Source organism: Ambystoma mexicanum, chromosome 9 (genome assembly GCF_040938575.1).
Source record: "Ambystoma mexicanum isolate Mex_15411 chromosome 9, UKY_AmexF1_1, whole genome shotgun sequence".
Classification (NCBI taxonomy): domain Eukaryota; kingdom Metazoa; phylum Chordata; class Amphibia; order Caudata; family Ambystomatidae; genus Ambystoma; species Ambystoma mexicanum.
In genome coordinates, this window is record NC_090931.1 from 427917546 (window position 1) to 427940495 (window position 22950).

The 22950-nt window shown below is 47.1% G+C and overlaps 1 protein-coding gene across 4 annotated transcripts in view; it reads right to left on the reverse strand.

Moving 5' to 3' along the window:
- The window catches only part of RFFL (ring finger and FYVE like domain containing E3 ubiquitin protein ligase), a 799537-nt gene that overhangs the window by 47292 nt on the left and 729295 nt on the right, over window positions 1-22950 (reverse strand). For all 4 annotated transcript variants that reach the window (XM_069614893.1, XM_069614894.1, XM_069614896.1 and 1 more), the window contains one exon: window positions 19893-20103. In XM_069614893.1, the coding sequence (XP_069470994.1) occupies window positions 19893-20103 (211 nt within the window). The remainder of the gene's footprint in view (window positions 1-19892; window positions 20104-22950) is intronic.

The window sequence follows — 22950 nt, forward strand, 5'->3', positions numbered from 1 at the left end:
GCTTATACAAGACGTGCCTCTTAAAACTACTTCAAGCCCCATATTCAAAACTTTGGAAGAAAGGCGAAAAGTCCTTGCTCAATCTCAGACGCTGTCTAATCCACTTCCAGAAAGGAAGAATGACCTGGAAGTGGGTCTGTGGCTTCGTAATAAATCAAAAGTCACACTTTCGGATGTTTCTGTCTACAACAAAGACAACGTAAACAGAGCAGGACTGGCCAGTACCGAGACCCTTGACATACGGCCTGGCTGTGAAAGAAATGAATGGCGCAGAACGAACAGGGATGCCAACAGCGCTGGTGACAAAAGCCAAACATCTCATAAGCTGAGGCTTGAACGCATTGAAAATGGAGAGAATCTTATCCTAAATCGCACAAACGTTCTATGTCTCTTTCAACACGTGCCATCTCTCAGAACGATACGCTCTGAGGACATCAAGACGGTGGAATTCAAAAACGAGGACCAAAATGATAAAATCATCCTCCATTTCAGATCTAGAATTGTTTTGAACATTGTACTAGCTGCAGGACCCGCTCTTATGTCTATGGGTTTCGACATCTTAGAAGTGTCAGAGCAAGCTAAACCTGATCACAGAGCAGACACTCATAAAATCAAACGTGACTCGTTCTATCAAGAACCGCAGTTTGCTATCAAAACCATGGATAATGAGGCTCCCCTAAACGTGGAAGCATTGGCAGAATGTGATCTGTATCCTAGCGCTGGAAGCCTGAAAAAGACAACGGACAGGGGCCCCCCTGAAACCATTTCAGGGAAATTTCATATAGAGGATTCCATCAAAATTACTATTAAAGGAGCTGAACTGACTGATCCGACTCTTGTTGATGCACTAAGTCCACAAGACCAAAGTGGAACACAAAAGGATTGGTCCTGGCTGGCTGAAGCACTGGGCAGACCTTCAAAACGGTAACGCCAAATGGTAGAGGAGCCACGGGACCTTAAGATCGGATCCTGGAACACCAGGGGTTTCTCCCACCTACTAGAAAAACCCTGGCCGGACGCTCTAGATGTGGTCTGCCTTCAAGAGACGTGGATGACGAGCTGCCCAACTGCGGATGCTTACGAAATAGCTTTCAACCCAGCCTTTAAAAAAAGTAGAGGAAGACCAATGGCAGGCTTGTTGACTATTGTAAAAAAGAGTTCAGGTTGTCGTATTACAAGCTCTTTAATTCTATCACCTTTCATACTATTGTCAACCATAGCCCTGGATGGGCTTCAAACTGACAACTCGACTCTTCTCCATATATTTAATATATATTGGAATCACACTCAAGCCGGGTCAAGTTCCTTCATAGATATAGTCTCATCTAAAATTGACGATCTCATTCTCGATAATGAGTCAATAAACATAATAATATGTGGAGACTTAAACATCAACTGTCTGGCAACAAGAATGAAAAACAACGAAGTCGTGTATGCACCTAATAACGTGGCCTCAAAATGGATGGGGGAAATGGAAGCCAGAAATTTAGCAATGCTCAATGGAAATTCTGTCGGCGACATACTAGCAAAACCCACGTGGCGACGAGCAGACCAGAAATCTACCTTAGACTACTTCTTCGCCTCAGAAAAGATCCAACAAACCACCAAGACACTTGAGGTAATACCTATGATGCAAAGCGACCATGACATGGTAATCCTCACCGTGTCAGCCGTAAAGCAACCATCCCAAGAAAGATGGAAACATCGGATACTGGCTGAGCCAAACAGAGTTAGGCTAACACTGCTCCCGGCTGAAGTCTCCACATTTTCAGAATCCTTCACCAAACTAGATTGTGGAGTCGAATACGCACACTTATTACACCTGTTTGTGGAAAAAAAGCAGGGCCTGAGAAAACTTGGCTTTGCTAACAAACATAAGTTTGACGTCGAGATCATGAGAAGAAAGAGAGAACTACGCGCCTCCATCAGACTCCTGAGACTCAGAGATCCTACAGACTCAGAGCGAGGAAAACGTGTCGCAAAACAGAAATATAAAAATTGGATAAAATCTTACAAAGTCCTCATGTTCCAAAACGATGCGGAATTAATGATGCAAAAAATGAACAACAAAAACCCGGCAGAGTTTTGGAGACTTTTAAACAACGAAGGTGCCCCTCAATCTGCACTGATGTCAAACATGGTACCAGCAGCGAGGTGGACATTACACTTCAAAAATTTGTACAGCAAACAAGGGACCTGCCAGGCCCCTATAACACCAATTCTAACTAAATGGGACCTGACATTCCTCAAAGCAGACATTCTTCAGATAATCAAGAACGCCAGCGACTCAAGGGCTCCTGGTCCTGATGGTTTGACCAATGTAACCTTAAAACAAAATATGGAGCTATGGGCGGACTTTTGTGAGGAACTCTTCACTCGAATCTGCAGAAGACAAGAATCTCCAAAGTCTTGGAAGCAAGCAATAATTGTGCCTATCTTTAAAAAAGGAAACCGGCTTGAGCCAAAAAACTATCGACCTATTGCTCTTTTAGACGTACTGGGCAAAGTGTATGCAACAATGTTGCAACAGAAACTTTCACAATGGATTGTCGACAGTGGCCACCTGGATGAAAGACAAACAGGTTTTGTAAGAGGGGTCGGCTGTGGCCTTAACCTCCTGTTGATAAACTTGCTGAAAATGGAAGCGATTAGAGCTGGGAGAAAGGTCTATCTCGCTTTGATAGACTTTTCCCACGCTTTCGATACTATCGATCGAGAGCTACTTTGGACGAAAATGTCTAACTGGGGGTGTCCCGAGAGTCTGCTAGCTGCCATCAAAGAAATCCACTCTGCTACCACCATTAGAGTGCGCCTTGACCAAGGTGGTTTGCTTACAGAAGAAATTAACACTTTTCGTGGTGTCAAACAAGGCTGCCCCCTGGCGGCAATCATCTTCAACCTTTTTCTCTCAGACATTGGTTTCGCAATAAACGAGCCACGATCGTTTTCTCCCACGATTCACGGTTCTGCATTAGGATGGATGTTGTATGCTGACGATTTGATCTTGTTGGATTCTACCCCAATCGGCCTCCAGCGCAAAATAAATGCAGTCGAACGTTACGTGGAAAACAACGGTTTGATCATTAACAACTCAAAAAGCGAAATACTAACACTACAGAATTTGCAAACTGGATGCCACCGGAAAAACAACAAATTCAGATGGCACCTGGGAAAGGAAACACTCATCACGGTGGAAAGCACCAGATATCTTGGGATGCAAATTAATACAAATATAAACGATAGCCCCTGGATGGAGCTCACGAAGATGAAATGTCGACACTTAGCCTCCCAAGCCTCAATCTTAAACAAAAAATATGGAAAGTTTTCACTCAAGCCTGTGATAGCGTTCTATCAGAAGAAGGCTGTACCAGCCTTGATATACGGTGCAGAGAATGCCTTTGGATGCCCGGCGGACTTTTGGTCAACCCTGGAACATATTTTTTGGGTAAAAATTCTACACCTTCCGAACAGCACCCCCACATCCTGCATACGTTACGAGCTAGGCATGATCTCGCTTGAAGCCCGGATTATGTGGAACACCTTGGCCCTTTTCAGGAAAACTGTGTTGCCTGTAATAGCACCTCAATTCAAAATACTACGCAATCCTGGTAATGCTAGCCCAGACAGTATCCTAGCGTTGTGGTACAAAAGATGTCAAGACCTGCTAACCACTCATGGAACGAATATTAAAACTCTTCAGGACAACCCAGATTTGGTGAAGAAAAAGATCTGGGAAGCTGATTGGATTCAAACTAGTGAAGACAGAAGAATGACCAAAGCAATGAAGGACGCTCCAGCTGAGGCACGAGCATTCAACACACTACAAAACTACGTAGTTTTGTTTCCGGATAACGTTAAAAGGGCAACATACATGAGATTTCGCCTAAACCTATTCAGAACTAAAGATCGGACAAAGAACTGGATAGGAAACGTCGTCTCAAACATTGTTTGTAGATACTGCAAAACCTGTGATGAATCACTTAAGCACCTTGTCTTATTCTGCCCATTCTTCAAACTACAAAGAACTAAACACCTGGGACAACTAGTATCTGAGCACTCAATAAGGAATGCAGAAGAATGGTGGCAGTTGATGTTCTCTGGCTCCAACACACAACTGACAAGGTTGCTAACCGTGCTTTTGCAGGAAATTGAAGGAAGCCTAAAGTCGAGGGACACCGAAGATGAAGGCTGATGGTATAGGCTCGTATGGATCTTTATCAGCTCATCCGATGTCACATACGAAGGCTTTTCTGGCCCTAGCTGTGGATGCCAGATCTCTCATGATTGTATCCTGAAATGTGATTTCATGTATGTCTCTGAATGTGGAAATGGATGATGTGTATCCTTATCTCCTTTTTCTTTTTAAAGGTTTGTATAAACCAATAAAAATAAAAAAATAAAAAAAAAAATACCTTCTCGGAGCACGTGTCCCAGATGAGGCACAGGAATGTCAGAGTCTGCGTAGGGTGCAGCTGTGACTTCTTGAGGTTGAGAGAAAAGCCCAGATCATGCAGTGTGTTCATAAGGGTATGGGAAGAGTTGCGAACCGCTTCCGGAGAGGTGCCCTGATTAGCCAGTCTTCGAGGTATGGGTTGATGTGGAGCCCCTGCACTCTGAGGAGGGACACCAGGGCATTCATGAGTCTGGTAAAGACCCTGGTGGCCGAGTTGAAGCCAAAAGGAAGGATCTTGTATTGAAAATGGTAGCCCATGATCCTGAACCGTAGGAAAAAAAGAAGGGGCTGCCAAATCGGGACATGTAGGTATAAAAGCTGGAGTAACCATCTTGAATTTTTGCAGGGGTAAAGAGAGATTGAGGGTGGAAAGGTCCAGCACAACTCTCAGGTCCGCCTGGTTCTTCTTCTGAATGGCGAAAATCCTGGAGTAAAAGCCAAAAGCTAAAGCCTTGCTGGGAGGCTGAGACTTCCTCCACTGCCTGGCTCTCTACGAGCAACCGGATCTCCGCCAAAAGAGTTGCTTTCCCAACCTGTGGGGAGTGGAGGAGAGGCTGGGATAGGAAGGCGGTACACCGTGGATACTACGGAGAGGATGCAGTGGTCCGTGAAATTCTGGTGCCAGAAATGTGCATGGAGAGCAAGCCTGCCCCCCACCGGATTCACGTGGACCTGAAGGGGCGTGTCATGCTTTCTTTTCCTCAGAGGCTGTCGCTGAGGAGGGGGACTGGAAAAAGCCCTTACTTCCCCCTAACCCCTTTTTCGTTGCTTGCGCCGGCTCTGGGACGGCGAGCGGTCCGGCTGCCTGGATCTGCGTTCTTGGAAGCTGTGGAACCCTCCATATTTACGACCCCTTTCCGAGCGCTGCTGAGATTGGGTGTATGATTTGGGCGTGGTCTTTGTAAGGATGGATAAAGACTTAGCTGTTTGTGAGCTGTTTTTTCTTCGTGCCCAGCTCTTCGTCCATAGAGGAGTGGAAGAGACCCCCCCCCCCCTCGAACGGTAGATCTTGTATGAGTTCTTGGACATCCGGGTTGAATTTTATTACCCGGAGCCAGGCTGTTCTTTTCATGTCCGTGGCATTACAGATGGCACGGCCCGAGGTATCAATATGAGCCACTGTGGATTCCATGAGGTCATGCGCCACCAGCTTGGCTTCAGCTAGCCCCACCTTAAAGCGTGATTGGCTCTGTGTAGGGAGTTCTGGGAGGAGGTCTGCAATTTCCTGCCATAATCTTCGGTTTGGCAGCTGCCAGCATGGCATCGGCGTTGGCTTGACGTAGATGTAAGAGGTGTTGGAATAGAGTTTATTGCCATTCGCCTCTAAGATCTTCTCCTTGCCTAGCAGCGCCGCAGAGGAAGAGGCCGAGGACGACAGGGACTTGGATTATAGTGATGCCGCAGCGATCACCGAAGAGTGTGGCTGCGGATGGGCCGAGAGCAAGAGTGTATCCCCCTCCACCTGCCTGTACTTGGCATCCAGGCGTCGATTGACCGGCTGGGCCAAGTGGGGTTTGAGCCAGCCCTTCCTGGCCAGGGAGACTACATCGGTCTGCATAGGAATCCCTGATTTGGCAGAGGGGCGTCGCGTGAGGACTTCAGCCAGAGCCCACTCTGCCGGCTGCTCGACCTCGGGTTGGGGGAGGCCCAGGTACTCCGCCAGACCAGCAGACGTTCGTGGAAGGCCCTGGCTGAGGATGGCGTGTCCGGATTCTCCTCCTCCTCGTCTGTATCCTGCGGATCTGGAGGATCCTGTGGAGGAGGAGTAGATGGCTCCGGAAGCTGGGGTACTGGGACCGCAGCCGGAGGAGACGGCGGAGGTTGCAGAGTTGGCTGTGGAGCCGGAGGCGGCGGCTGCACCGGGGCCTGGGGGCCCGATGGAGGAGTCTGTGGTGCCGCTAGCATGGCGGGAATGACCTCCCTGATGGCGTCTTTGATGATAACCCCCATCTGAGGGACCTCATGAGGCTGAGGAACTTCTCGAAGAGCACCTCCTCACTGGCCAAAGAGGTGGCAGGGGGTGCCGACTGGTTAGTGGGGCGCTGCTGGAGCCGCTGCATACCCTGTCCATATGGACGCAAAGGAAAGCTGCCCTGCGCAAATGAGGGGTAGGCTGTAGGCCACGTACCTGGTTGAGGCCAGTCCCACCTTGACTGACACTCGTTCTTTGCTGAATTCCTGGAATGGTGTCGGACTGGTGCCTTTTTCTGGCGTGGCAGCCATTTTGTTGAGCTGCCAGGCACGTGCCTGTGATATGGTGCTTGGCCCGCTGGGCCCGACCTCGTTCAAGACTCAGGCGTGTGGATCATGAGGCCTACCCAGCTCCTCGGGCCTCGGCCCGGTAAGTGTGACACCCTCGACCCGGGGGTAGGTAGAGCTGTGTTTAGGCGCCCCCTCTGATGTATTGCCTGTATTAGGGCGTAGCCCCTTGGACATATTGCCGGTATTAGGGTGTAGCCCCTCGCCCATGGTGCCGGTAAAAGGGCAGAGCCCCTCAGGTCTACACCCGGTAAAAGAACCTTCCAGTCCCTCAACACTGTGCCCAGGGGGATTCGAGGATCCCTCGACCCGAAGGCCGGTAGCTGAAGCAGCCTTGGTGCATGTGCCGGTAGAAGGACCTGGCCGGTCCCTCCCGTGCTGGAGAGTCCCTGGAAAGGAGTCTCCCATGCGGGGTGCGCTGGAAAATATCGCCCCTACCTTGGGCCTGGTTCGATGCTTCACAAAGTTCTTAAGATCCTCTGGAGGCGACCTCTGGAAGAGCTCCCTCCACCTGGCTAGTCTGCTCTTCAGCGCCTTCGAGGACAGCGAGCACATACCGAACATGATTGCCAACCGTGGGCTGGGCCAAGGCAACTTAGGCAGAGGGCGTGGGGGTCTGAAGTTGGGAAGAGCCCGTTGCAGGATGGACACCTGCTGAACCCTGTAGAAGTCGACATGCGCTGGGGAGGAGCGTGAAGCCTGAGGACAGAGTACCTAAATGATAGATAAGACAAAAAAGACAAAGAGAATTAGTATCCGCACGTGGAATTACATGGCCGTAGCCAAACCCAGGAGCGCTGGTGAATTCGGCCTGTCCCCTGTCGATGCAGGAAAGGTGACTGAGGTGTGGCACCGGAGGGCGGAGTCAGGGCAGCGCATGCTCCCTGGGCCGCACCCCTGCGCGCCTTTAAATTTAAAGGGGAAGAAGGTTTTTTCTGGTAAAAAAGGTTCCATCTCCCGTCCCTTGGAAGGGACGCCCAGACTGTATGGAGGAAAGGGGACGGACGTAAGAGTATGTTCCATCATCCCAGAACTGATGGCTATGAGACATGTTGAAAGTTTGTTGTGAACTTCAGGAGTGAAAGAGGCGAAAGACAATAAAAGTTGAGTATCGTCTGCATAGAAGTGGTGAGAAAGATTGAAAGATGAAATAACTTCAGCAAAAGGGGAAGTATGGAGGGAAAAGAGAAACAGGCAATGGATAGAGCCTTAGGGAACACCATGGACAAGCAGAATAGTGTCAGACGTTGATCCAGCCCAAGAGGCAGAGAATGTCCTTTGGAATAGATATGACAAACCAAGAAAGATCAGACCCTTAGAACCCAAAAGAAGAAAGAGAAGAAAATAAGAGTGATCGACAGTATCAAAAGCTGCAGACAAGTCTAAAAGAATAAGCAGAGATGAATATTTGGAGTAACGTGCAGAGAGTTAAGAGTTAGAAACAAAAGAAGAGTAGTTTCAGTGGAAAGAAAAGGCCAGAAATCTTGCTGAAAATAGGGAAGAATAGAATTATCTGAAACAAAAGTGGAGACTTGAGAGTAAACAAGACGTTTGAATAATTTCAAATGATATTGCAAAAAAGAGAAATAAGACGGAAATTAGCAGCCATAGAAGGGCCAGAAGAATGTTATTCTTGGAATAGGAAGGATAGAGGCAGGAAAGACAGAAGTCAAAAGGCAAATATTGCAAAAAAAGAGGTTAGATAAGAGACAAGAGAAGGGGAGATATTAGGAATAAGGACTGATGGAATAGGGTTGAGCAGAGAGGCAGTGGGATGAGCCCGAGTTAACACGAGAGAAGTCTCATCATTCGAGATAGGAGAAAAACAAGAAATAGTGTTAAGAGGCAATGGTAAAACAATAATACAAGTAGTGGGAATAGAAGACTCAATGGCGGCATGAAAAGAGGCCACCTTTGAGAAGTACAAAGCAAGATCAGAGGCATATACGGTAGAATTACTAGAGTGATCAGGAGTAGCAGGAGAAATAAGATGTGAAAGCGTTTGAAATAAACGTTTAGGGTGAGTTGGCCGAGTATGTAGGAGATCAGAAAAGTAAGAACATTTAGCAGAAACCAAGAGACCATCATTGAGCACATGGTAAGAAGAATAAGACAAATGATCCCCCTCAGACATGGACTTGCACCAACGAGGCTCAAGACAGCCAAGTACACGTCACGTAGCACAAACATGAGGAGAGCCAGGGCTGAGGGGGTTTACAAGAGGGATAGAATGTTGAAGTTGGATAGAGAGCATGCAGTGAAGAAGTACGAGAAGATGACAAGGTAGTAGCAGCCTCATCAGCAGGCAAGGTAACAAATAGAGGTGTGAGAGGGAAAAGCAGCACTACATGATGAAACAAAGTATTCAAAGTGCGCAAATCCCGCCTACAACAAAATGTTGTAACAGACGGGGGAGAGTCAGATACTAAAGGTGATGGGAAAATTTAAAGGAAATAATATGCTGATTAAAGAGATAGACCGGGGGTGCAGACATGAGAGATGTAGAACGTGAAGAAGTAAAGATAAGATTTAAAGATGAACCCGACACATGAGAAGAAGGGGTAGAAAGAGAATGAAAATTGGAGTCAAGAACTGTTAGAAATTGATTTCCCTTTGTGGAGGACAGATGGAGATTAAACTCTCCCAAGAAAATAAAAGGAATAGTAGAAGGTAGTATGAAAGAAAGAAGATTATTGATATCATCACAGAATGACTCAACAGGACCAGGTGGATGATGGATAAACAGACAAGATCTAGGATAAGGCTTAGGGAAAGAAGTATAGGAGTATTCAAATGAGGGAAAGATTGGAAGAGTAAGAGTAGAAGAAACCAGTACAGAGGAAGAATGATAGAGAATGCCAAGTCTTCTCATAGACCCGGATTGTCATAAACAAGGTTGTTCATGGTGGAGACTGCTCCTAGACAAAGTGCTTCTCAGTGACCTGGAGTCTGCTGGTTCACAAATAAATGCGTATAAAAATATCAAATGAATTAATGAAAATATAATGCTAAAAAATACAAAGGTGTGTCCCCTTGCCTCCGCTTACCGGTTCACATTCCGGCTGTTCAGAAAACAATATATCAGCTCTAAGAGGATTTGTTTAGATTTTACAGCATTTATACTGACAACGAATCCACTGGTAATGCCATGTATAGACCTCCAACGTCATGCTATAAAAATGCAATGACATAATCTATTGTGTGTGACAAGGTGACGTCATAACGCGCAAGGTCCTGGCGGCATACTGAGAAATGTATCCACTATGGGATGAATATAAACAAACAGCTCAAAATTACAAACACAAGCTGAATTTGTATATACGTCAGTCACCACAATCTATGCAAAGAGCAATCCTCCATTGAAAAGCCTTATTGGTATAAAAGAAATACAACAATAAACTTCTTCAAACGGCAATATCACGAATAACAACCAACATGTTACATTATTCAGAGAATGCATTGTGATCATTCAAACCTTTGACAATTCGAGTGTTCATAAAAGATATCCAAAATGATTTACTCTGGGCTAGTAATTTCTCATAGTCACCCCCTCTTTTACGTTTAGAGACCACCTCTAGAAAGCACGTTTGTAATTGTGAAGCATTATAATTGTCAACTTAAGGTTGAACCAATGGTGAGGCTACATTTGTTTTAATTCAATAGAGGAACAGTGTTCATTCCACCATACTTTAACCTTTCGGGTGGTTTTTCCAACATAAAACTCGACAAGGGATCTAATGCCATATACCACATCTTGTGAGTCACATACAGCAAAATGATGTATACATATTTCAAGGCCCCATGAAGGATTATACATGAATGTTCCCGTAATAACCGAATTACAATGTCCACAATTTAAACAGGGATATGTACCATTTGATAGTAGGTAATGTCATTGAAGTTTCGCTGTCACTTTATTCTACAATCACAGGTTGACGTGAATTACTGCTCCTTTTGTAAGAAAAAATATTGAGCATTTGGAAACAAATGATTAATGGATGTATTTTGTGAGATTAAACACCCATGTTTTTTAACCGACTTTATAAATGCTTTGATGGGAAAATATAATAACATATAAAGTCAGGTGTTTGTCTCTAGACTACTGAATCTAGCCTTGAACGTCTATTTGTCAATATTGCCTTGTCGCTGGCCATGATGTTTAATGCTCATTCATCTTCACGGTCTACACTTTTCTTAGACATAGCCATACTTCAGAAGGACGCAGAATAGTTGCAATTTGTCCCTGGCTTTGAGATTCTGTGTCGGAGGGAAACATGGTCAACAGAACCAAACTATCTCGAGGGTTATACAAGATATCACACTCCTGCAAGAAAGGGCCTCAAAGGTAGACCCAGTGGTGGATTAATTGTAAGGATCAAACTGACCATGAAGGCTAGTTGTACTACTCTTGAAGTAGACTCCCCAGACATTATGGCATTTAGAATACACATTTCTAGAAATAAAACGTACTTGTTGGTTAATGTGTACCTGAGACCTGAGGGTAGAGCATTGGATGTGTTTGAATCCACTTTACTTCATGCTCTGAAATAAAGAATGCGGACCCACTGGTGGTTGTCGGGTACTTGAACCACTTTCATCAACAGAATCTCTTACTGAAATAGTAGACAAGCTTTGGGGTATCCCCTCAAGTAAAGCTTGTAAATAGGCAGCGCATGCAGCCTACTGCCTTCTTTCCTTAGGGCTTGTAATGGGCGAGCAGAAGAGAACAGTCCAGCACGCCTGATTTACAGAGCCCTACATAAAACATCTCATATTGAATATATCATGTCGGACACCATGTGGAACGTCAGTTCATGGGGTGCAATGAAATGCATAAAAGTCGTAGAACGTTGTTTTAAGAGCGACAACGGTATATTGACAGATGGAAAACAGGAGACAAACACCGGACTTGCTATGACTTGCATATTCCCTTCAAAGCCTTTACTTAAAAAAGACAGTTCAAAAGATACATCTATTGACCATTTGTTTCTAAATGCTGATTTTCTTCTTACAAAAGGAGTAATACCTTACATCAACAACTTGTGATTGCAGAACGAAGTGACAGGGACACTCAAACCACATTACCTACTAAAGAAAGTGTGACATATCCTTGTTTAAACTGAAGACACTAATCTGGTTATGAAGTGTCCATTTAATTATCATCCTTGAAGAGTCCATGACACATTTCTATGCCATTTTGCTATGTGCGACTCACAAGGTGTGATATATGGCATTAGATATCCTTGTGGAAAGTTCTTCGTAGGAAAAACCACATGAAAGGCTTAAGTAAGGTGGACTGAACACTGCTCCTCAATTCGATTAAAACATGTAACCTCAACATTGGCTTGACACTATGCTGACAATCATAATGCATTGCAATTACAAGTGTGCATTCGAAAGGTGGTCTCTAAACGTAAAAGGAGGTGGCGACTATGAGAAAGTAGTAGCATTGCGGTTATATTTTCTGGACACCAATTCCCAAAGGTTTGAATGATCACAATGAATCACAGTCTATGAGATGAGCATAATGCAACATGTTAGTTCTATTATTCTTGATATTGCCCTTCTAAAGAGGTTTATTACTCTATTTTGTATTATACCAATATGGCTTTTCAATTGATGATTGTCCTATGTATAGATTGTAGGGACTAGTGTATATCATAAATCTAGCTTGTGTAGGTAATTTTGAACTGTTTGTGTCCGATGTTTGTGTCTGATATTATGCAACTGTATCATCCCATAGTGGATACATTAATAGTTACTCACTGTAGTGACTAACGTACTCCTAGTCCATAGTCCCCTTTCCTCCATACTGCATTGGCGTCCCTCGCTAGGGACGGGAGACAGAACCTTTTTCACCAGAAAAAACCTTCCCCTTTAAATTTAGAGGCATGTGGGGGCAAGGCCCTGGGAGCATGCGCTCTCCTGACTCTACCCACCGGCGACACTCCTCAGTCCCCCTTGACGCAGCGAAAATATTAACATTGCCTAATGACACCACTATAATTAGGGGGGAGGATGGTGGGCGTATGGAGGAAAGGGGACTAGGAGTACGTTAGTCACTACAGTGAGTAACTTAATTACTCCTATGTCCCGTCCCCTCCATACTGCATGGCCCATTATAACTGAATGTAGCCCCAGGGTGGAGAGGTGACCCTCCTTAAGCGAACACGTTCGTTAGAACCGCCAAGCCGAAAGCCATGTCTGATTTAGAGCCGACATCCAAACAGTAGTGCTTACAGAAAGCCGAAGCGGTGGCCCAGGTGGCCGTCCTGCTGATGATCTCCCACGGGACCTGCCGCTGGAATGCGATGGCTGTGGCCTTGGCTCTAACAGCATGGGCGTGCATGTTAGCTGGAAGTAGTTTGTGCTGCCCCTCATAGGCCTCCTTGATGGCCGAAACCACCCACCTTGCTATCGAGGCCTTGGATGCCCGATAACCGGGCCTTGACCCCCGAAGATGACAGAGTCCGACTCGCGGAAGCTCTTGGTCCTGTCCAGATAGAACTTCAGAGCGCGTCTGACAACCAGACAGTGCAAGACCCTCTGAGCATCGTCCTTAGGATCAGCCAAAAAACATAGGTAAGACTATCTCCTCGTTTAGATGGAAAGCAGAGACTACCTTAGGGAGGAACGTGGGGTGCATTCTGAGGACCACCTTATCTTTGTGAAAAGTGGTATACTGTTCTGATTCCACCAGAGCCTCGATCTCGCTGACTCTGCGTGCAGAGATGAGACCCACCAACAAAGCTGTTTTAACTGTGACCAATCTGATGTCCGCAGACGCCATTGGTTCGAAAGATTTGTGCGCCAGGGCGCCCAATACTACATTGAGATCCCACACAGAGTGTGGCTTCTTGAGGGGCAGGCAGAGCCTGGTGAGGCCCGCCAGATGCTGCTTAACCATTGGGTTGGAAGTGGAGAAGACCTCCTCCTCAGAATTCCTGTAGGCCCCTATGGCTGCCAAGTAGGTGCAGCAGGTGTCTATTTGCACCCCTAAGTGAGCAAGGTGTGCTGAGAATGAAAGCACATCGTACAATGTCCAAGTAAGGGGGTCCATCTCCTTAGAGTCCACCCAGTGACAGAACCTGGTCCATTTACTCTTATACTGGCTCCTAGTAGCCTTGCTCCTAGCGTCCTGAATGAGGAGCTCCGAGAACCACGGTTTTCCGGACACCACAGAGCTATCAGAATGGGACAGAAGTGACACGATTCCCTTATCTTGCAGATCACCCTGTGGATCAGGGGTGTGGGAGGGAATGCATATGCTGTCATGCCATTCCACTGTATATGGAATGCGTCGGCCACAGAGCCGGGGCCTTGCCCCTGCCAGGACACGAACTTCTGGCACTTCTTGTTAGACCAGAAGGCAAAGAGGTCCACCTGAGAATGCCCCCATATGCTGAAGACCCCGAGCAGGACCTGATCAGTCAATTTCCATTCGTAATTGTCTGTTCCCAGTCTGCTGAGCCGGTCTGCTTCCAAGTTGGAATCCCCGGGAGGTGGATTGCAGTCAGGTAGATGTTGATCTCTAGGGCCCACTCCCACATGCCGACTCCTAGACTGCACAGCAGAGGGGACCTGGTGCCACACTGCTTGTTGACATAATACATGCTAGTGAAGTTGTCCGTCTGGATGAGGAAAGCTTTGCCCCCAATGAGCGGAAGGAAAGTCTTGAGCGCTAGCCAGATAACTTTCAGATCCAGCCAGTTGAGATGAGATTCCTGATCCTGCAGGGACCAGAATCCATGGACACTGTGGTTGGCCAGCGTTGCCCCCCAATCCATGGCTCGCCTTCCATGGAGGAATCTGTGGTGATGGTTACTTGAGAGGGTGCCTGCCTAAAGGGCCTGCCAGTCCGCAGGTTGCCATCCCTGGACCACCAGGTGAGGTCTGGGTGGAGAGAAGGAGGAATGCTGACAAGCTCCACTTGATAGCCCCGCTCCAGATTCCATGAGGCTGCGAAGTGCAGCTGTAATCTCCTCATCTTAAGTCGTGTGGGGGATGGCCAGTAGGACCTCTGCCATTATCCCCAGTAGGTGCTGGTACTACCAGGCCGAGGTCACCTCTCGACTGAGAAAGTGATTTATGGCTCTATTGACGGCCATGATCTTGACCTCCGATGGGAAAAAAACTCTGGAGCTGGTGTCCCATATGAGATCCAGAAAGGTCAGGCTCCGAGTAGGCTTTAGCTGAGACTTCTTGAGGTTGATAGAGAATCCCAGCTCGTGAAGAGTGGTCATAAGAGCGGAGGAAGTGTGATGCACCGGCTCCGGAGATCTCACCCTGACGAGCCAGTCCAGGTATGGGTAGGCGTGGTGGCCCTGATCACCAAGGAGGGCTACCACTGCATCAATCTGCTAAATACCCTGGGGGCTGAGTTGAGGCTGAAGGGTAGAACCTTGTATTGGAAATGGCAGCCCATGATCCTGACCTGCAGATAGGATCGATGAGGCTGCCAAAGAGGGACGTGTAGATAAGCGTCCTTCAGATCCAGGGAGCACATCCAGTCTCCCTGCACAGTGTCTCCGCTATGAGTGCTGGTGTAACCATCTTGATTTTTTGAAGAGGGCGGGAGAGAGTGAGGGTGGAGAGGTCCAACACAACTCTCAGGCCAGCCTGGTTCTTCTTTTGTATGGCAAACATCCTGGAGTAGAAGCCCAAGCCTTGCTGGGAGGCTCGGGCTTCTTCCACTGCCTGGCTCTCGACGAGCAACCGAATTTCCGCCAACAGAGTTGCTGTCCCAATCTTTGGGACTGCAGGAGAGGAGGGAGGAATCGGTAGACGGTACCCCATGGATACTACAGATGGGATCCAGGGATCAGTGAACCTCTGAAGCCAAAACTGTGCGTGAAGGGCAAGCCTGCCCCCTAATGGAGACACATGGACCCGAAGGGGCACGTCATGCCTTCTATCCCTCCGAGGCTGTTGCTGGGGAGGGGGACTAAAACAAGCCCTTGTTCCCCCCTTTTGTTGTTTGCGCCAGTGCTGACTCAGAACGGTCAGGTTGCCTAGACCTCTGTTCTTGGAAGCCCTGGAACCCGCCAAACGCCTGTCAGCGCTTATCGGAGTGTTGATGCGACTGGGTGTACGCCTTGGGAGTGGCCTTCGTAGGGATAAAGACTTTGCAGTTTGGGAACTGTTTTTCTTTTTATCTAGATCCTTATCGGTGGTGGAGTGAAAGAGGTCGCCACCATCGAATCGAAGGTCCAATATGCGTTCCTGGATGTCTGGGTTGAATTTAGTAGCCTGAAGCCAGGCTGTCCTTCACATGTCCATGGCGATGCATATAGGAGCGGCCAGAGGTGTCAATGTGGGCCACAGTGGACTCCATGATGTCCTGTGCCACCAATTTAGCCTCCGCCAGTCCCGCCTTGAACGTCCCTGGCTCTGCACCAGACGTTCTGGAAGGAAGTCGACTATTTCCCGCCAAAGCCTCTGGTTAATGTCTGCCAGTATGGCATCAGGGTTGGATTGACGAAGGTGCAGTGAGGCGTTGGAATAAAGCTTCTTTCCGTAAGCCTCCAAGATCTTCTCCTCCTTGCCTAACAGCGCTGAGGACGAGGTGGTTGAAGACGACAAGCTTTGAGTAGAGTGATCCGGAGTGATTGCCAAAGAGTGCGGTTGAGGGTGTGCCGACAGCATCCCCCTCCGTCTGCCTATACTTAGCGTTGAGGCACTGATTGAAAGGCTGAGCCGAGTGGGGCTTAAGCCAACCCTTTTTGGCCAAGGCAACAACGTCCTTCTGCATCGAGATCCCTGTTCTAGCTACGGGGGCGTAGAGAGGACCACGGGCAGGAACCCCGCCTCCAGTTCCACCTCGGGTTAAGGAAGCCCCAGGTGCACTGCTAAACCTGCGAGACGTTCACGGAAGGTCTTGGCTGACGACGGATTGTCGGGGTCCTCTTCCTTATCAGTGTCCTCCAAGGTGTCCGGCTGGTCCGGAGCGGGTGGAGCAGTGCTGGGCGCTGAGTGCTGCAGTGTGGGGTACTGGAGCCGGAGGCTGTTGTGGAACCGCCTGAAATGTGGGAAGCAGGGGAGCTGGAATTCAAGGAGCCGACGGGGGCAGCAGGGGCTGCACATGGGCCTGCGGCGCTGAAGCCATAGGAGGAATGACTATAGGCGCAGTCGAGGGGCCGGAGGAAGCATGTCCCTGATCACATCCTGAAGGATGGCCCCCATCTGAGGAGATCCCAGGAGCATGAGAAACTTTTCAAAGAACCTGTCTTCACAGGCCGGTGGGGTGGCAGGTGATATTGACGGGGTAGCGGGCGCCTGCTGGGGCCGGTGCTTACTCTGTCTAGCCGGTTGTGGGGTAATCCTGCCCTGCGATGCTGATGGATAAGCTGTAGGCCACATACCTGATTGACACCAGTCCCACTTTGTAACTCGTTCTTCCACCTACTCTGTTCCAATTTGCGGCACTGGACTAGCAGCCAATTTGTCTGGCGTGGCAGCTATCTTGTCGAGCTGCATGCCACATGCCAAAGTCGTGGTGCTTGGCTTTACTGGCCCCGGCCTCCTCTAGGACTCTTGACAGCGGAGCATGAGACCTACCCTGCACTTCAGGATGAGGCTTGGTAGGTGCGTTACCCTCAGCAGTATCGCCGGTAGTGCTGCGTGCAGGCGCCCCCTCAGACATCTGGCCGGTACTAGGATGTGACCCCTCGGGTGTACAACCGGTAAAAGAACCTTGCGGTCCCTCAGCACTGTCTCCAGAAGCATCTACTGACCCCTCGGCCTGGCGGCTGATAGCCTCGGTACCAGTTCTGGTGCGAGAACCTGAAGGGTTCCTCCCGCTCACGCCTTTCTTTGGGAAGAAGTAGCGCTCTCGGGGCGCGATGGAAAAAAGCTGCCCTACCTTGGGCCTTGACTTGTGTCTGACGAAGTCCTTCAGGTCCTCTGGAGGTGACATCTCGAAAAGTTCCCTCCACCCAGCTAGCCTGTTCTTCAGAGCACGCAGTGTAAGCGCGTCACATGCAGTACAACCCTCCCAGACATGGTCGGGACCAAGGCAGCGGTGGCAAAGAGCGTGGGGATCACACGTAGGGAAGAGCCCTTCGCAGGCTGGACACCTGCTGAAGTCCGCTGACGTTGACATGCGCCGGGGAGGAGCGTGGCGCCAGAGGACAGAGTACCTGATTGATAAAAAGAAGACAAAAAGACAGAAAGAAGTATCCAGAGAAGGGCGCTTGGTATTACAAGCCCGAAGTCAAACCCAGGAGCGCTGGTGAAATCGGATCGTTCCAATCAATGTGGAAAAGGGGACTGAAGAGTGGCGCCGGTGGGCAGAGTCAGGGGAGCGCATGCTCCCAGGGCCGCACCCCTGCACGGCTCTAAATTTAAAGGGGAAGTCTCTTTTTCTGGTGAAAAAGGTTGAGTCAAGTCCCTAGTGATGGACGCCCATGCAGCATGGAGGAAAGAGGACTGGACGTAGGAGTAATATGCTTTTTAAAACATTTTTAATTCCGCAGCATGCAGCCATGACTGCAATGACATCAGAAGCATATACACAGAGTTACCGGTGGATTTTATGCCGACATAAATGCTGGAAAAGCTAAACGGATCTGGATAATATGGTTTTCTGAACATCTAGAATGTGAACTGGTAAGAGAACGGAAGGGCACATAACTTTTATTTTTTTAATTTTATTTTCATTAATTCTTTGGTAGTTTTATATGAATTATTTGGTTTTCATGCAAGCTATTTGAAGAGCCTCATATAGGTAACTTCTATTTTCTTTTTGGAATTCATACTATAAGCTTTTAAGCTATTTTCATATATGGTAACAAATCTTCATATATTCTATTTCTAGGGAGGATGGTACATGTAGCTGTATTGTGCCACTTTAAGATATACTTTTACAAATTAAGTACTACTATTTAATAGCAACTGCATTACTAGTTTTAGCCTGTGATGCTTCTGAAGATGATGGAAACGTGTTAAGATGGAATAATTTCTAGAAGGGTTTGTTGAATTTGCACTTGGAAAATTTTAAATTAAATAAATTAAAAATGTCGGTAGTTACTTATTGCTCATTAAATTCTTGAATTATTGGTTTCCTACATCATAATTTACAGTTCTTGTTTACACTGATTTTGTAGAACTGAGCATTGGTGATCTTCTAAAAGATATTCATAATACACAGTGCCAGAATGTGTTTCACCAATAGCTGCTCATATTACATTTGAAATTGAGTTTGAATGCGTTTCACAATTCTGAACTTGTACTTGAAGCAGTCAATTTCAAAGCAATTCAATTGATCTTCTGTGCCCGGCCTCTCACCACCTGCTACAGCTTGTGTGCCTGAAGGTTATTTACCTGTAACATTAGTTCCTTATTTTGGTGCACAGTCCACACATTATTCATTTTACCTACGCACACACCCAGTTGTTGTGGAAGGAGAAAGGAAAGTCAGTTACCTGTAAAACAGGATTTCCAGCATGGCAGACTTCTCTAGGGTCCCATCCTGTAACATGGCATTGTGATGTAATACGGCATGAGCCATACGTCTTAGGTCAGGAGTTGGACCTTAAAGCTAATTCTAACCTGAAGCAGTCAATTTCAAACCAATTCAATTGATCTTCTGTGCCCGGCCTCTCACCACCTGCTACAGCTTGTGTGCCTGAAGGTTATTTACCTGTAACATTAGTTCCTTAATTGTATTACCTTCTATGCTTCTTATGTGAAAATCATCCTTCCTCATCTCTTCAAAACATGCAGTTTTCTTAACAGTTGTGTTTGAGCTTTAACATGGATCTATAATGGCACTTAGAAGTTTTGGGAGTTTCACAAAGTCAGTCTGGCCCAATCATGTCCTCTATCTCTGTACCACAAAACCATTCTTCCCCAGATTGTATTGCTCCCCTTTATTGTTTAGGGATCAGCTGCTGGCTATCTAGGTGTGCACTATACAAGTCCCACTATGTACATAGGTACAGTTCAGTGATTACAAAGTAATAGAATATTGTCAATCGCGTTTCAGGAGATATGCCACAACAGTGACTTGATCACATTATAGAATAATCATACAATATATAGTCACACTATATAGTCAAACAGCCAAAGAATGATTTAATTAAAGTAACAAAAAGACCAGTATAATCTATACTATGGGCAGTGCATTAACTGATGCAAGAAACATGGCACACATTTAAAATGCTGCTTCACATAGTCTTACTCTGTTGGCGCAGATCCTGCTGTTCATTGTATAAGCGAGTGACCCGCTCCATTAGTTCCCACTTCTCGCAGCAACCCTTATAATTCACAAAGTTGCGTGCGAGGATCTCCTTCAGCTGGCGCACTGTCAAGGCCTCAATGTCATCTACACTTGCCAGGTCTGAGAGGGAGGATCTTCGTCCTGGGACCAGAATCTCCTCCGAGTCTATGGACTGCAAGAGAAACTGTAAGCTTAGCTTGAAAAGACTTTGGCACTGACAATTAAGTCAAGGTTGTATCGAAAGTACAATTATGAGATATGATTTTATAAACACATTCATGAATTTGGTATTTAAAACCAGTAGCATGGACTTGTCAAATGCCCCAATGGGAAAACAGGAAAATGCCTTGGATGGAGACTCTGGCACTCTCACGTTTTTCACACTGACACACGCAGACTGTCCCCCCACAACCCCATGCCCTCCTCCCAGTTGGAAATTGCCAGGATAATTGAGTATTGGAAAGAGCAGGATGCCAGAGCACCTTATTCACATTATTTAGCCATCTAATTAGGCACAGGTAGCCATAATTAACGGGTTTGCCAACAATGCATCATGACATCATCGCAAACATGAAGTTGAAGGGGTTGAAAGCTACGATTTTGGTGCAGTAAAAAACGGAGTATATTTTTATTTTTTTAAGTAGAACTTCACTGAATATACCAGGTAATGAAAATGCTTTTTATACAAGTTTATTCCTAGCAATTAGTGTTTCTAAGCCCTCCCTATTGTTTTGCAGATAAAGAAATGAGGTACACCATAACTTGCCCCACAATCACACAATCTGCCAATTAGGGAATGCAATATTAATATATCATTCCACTGGTGTCACATTCAACAACCTGTCTCACCCAACAGGCCGGATATTCCCCTTCCTGGCCAAAAGGACTGTTCTCGAATGTCTTTATTCTATACCATGGCGTAACAAGTAATATTTTAGGTAAATACCAGTGCTCAGATTTTCAAAGATTTCACAAAGCAGTTTCTTTTAATGGTCAGTACTATCACTTAAACTTGCTTTTATAATGACTTGCGTATTTGTAAACCAACATTACCACAAATGACTTAGACACCTCTTAGCAATAAAAAAAACACTGTGCAGGTAGTGAGTCATTTCACAGTAGCTAGATTCTAACGCGTCTCCTATGTCACCTCATAAAACAGCACAATCAATACAGAACAATAACAAATATGGAGTCCAGTAGGGTGCCCTTTACTACCTCTACTCCACCTCGCAAGTCTACTACGGCTGCCTATGATCCAGCAGCCTCTGACAGTTATTTGGATGGGAACCCTGAAAGGATTCTGTATGCCTCAGCTGAGGGGCCCGGCATGGAAGACTTGGACGCAATGGGGGATGTGATTGTCGTTTCTGAGGATTCAGATGTGTCTTGGAGGTCCCAAGACTCCATTAACATTGTAGCTGTAGCTGAGGAGGACGCACTCGAGGCCTTATATGCCGAGATATCAATGATAGGAGCTACCTCTTGAGCCAGTAAGCCTAGCACACAATGAAGGGAGCCATGGGGTAAAGATCTGCAGGGGCCTATTCTCCCCACCAGTCTTCCATCTAGGGTACAGGGATTGCTCCCATCGAGTAGTTCCACCAGAGTTGGAAAAGCTCCCAGAGTGATCTCCAGGGCCCAAGGTGACAGATCCAGTCACAATGTGTCCCTTCTCGGTCCCCTGGACAAGTGGGCACGTACCAGGCCAGCCACCCCCCTTCCACCAGACCTTGTGACCTCTGGGCTGCCTCAGTGTAAAGGGTTGGGGGGGCATTGTGATGGTCCACTAAGGCCCCTTACAGTTAAATCTAGACTAGCAGACCCACAGGCATCACAGGGAGGAGATTCGCTGGGTGTGTACTCTAGCTGGGTGACATTTATGAAAACCCCTGGCTCGATTAGTAGCCCTCTCCCTGCCCCTCCCAGTCAGGTTGGAATACCCCACAGAGTATCCCCTCCTGTTATATTAAAGGCTATGCATGAGCCTGGTCCTTACAGTGTGTCCACTGCCAACAGGGTGGTGGGGCAGCTGAGGCTTGGCTCCTCGGTAAGGTTGGAGGAGATGCACACCTCAGACAGTCCATTCCTAAATAGAAAATCATTACTGCGGTTTTGGGCCTCAGTCCCTTGGCTATCTGCAATTTCCTCCAAGGACATGTTGCAAATGAAGCTCCCGAAGTGGGGAAGCCCCACTAAATGGGCTTTGATTCGCTTCACATCTCCTACAGTGGTGTCATTATTGAGTGCCAACGCCAATGGATTACTTAAACTGGGTCCGAAGCTTATAGTCTGCCATGAACGGCCAGCTTTTAGTCATCCCCATGGGCTAGTTCAGCCAGTAGCCTGTGACAGACTATGCACGCACAGAGGGGGCACAGTGAGGTGGTTATCGCCGTGATAAATAATCAGCAGTTCAGGCACCAGGCGATGTACACCCCGGCTATGTAGCTATATCATGGGGTCAGTTGCCTGCTGCAGAGGGTTTTACTTACTCACAAGAGGGAGGCAACTGACTGGTTAGGATGGTTTGGATAGCCAGCTGGAATACACGTGGGCATAGCCACTTATTGCATGGGTACGGAACTATGTCCTCTCTGACAAATTTTGATGTCTTCCTGCTAGAGGAGACTTGGTTGGATTGTCCCATTCAAGTGGAGGGCTTAAGCTCTCGCCTGGTGGTGGACCCCACTGCCGAAGAAAATGTGTTGGCAGTGGAGGTGTGGCAGGAGGCAAGTGTGAATGAGTGAAAAATGCTTATTATAAATGTATATGTACCCCCCAAGTACCAAACTATTGAACGTGATACAATCCAGCATTGAAGATATCTTGTCACTATGTGGAGGGAACCCTGCTGAGTATTCGATCATCTTAGGTGGGGACCTAAATGCCAGGTGTGTGGACGATAAGTTGTGTGCAGCATACAGTAATGTCACAAAAAAAGAGCGTGATGATACAAGGGAAAAGTAACCCTAAAGGTAGACTTTGGGTATCTTTTTTGAGGCGGTGGGAATTATAT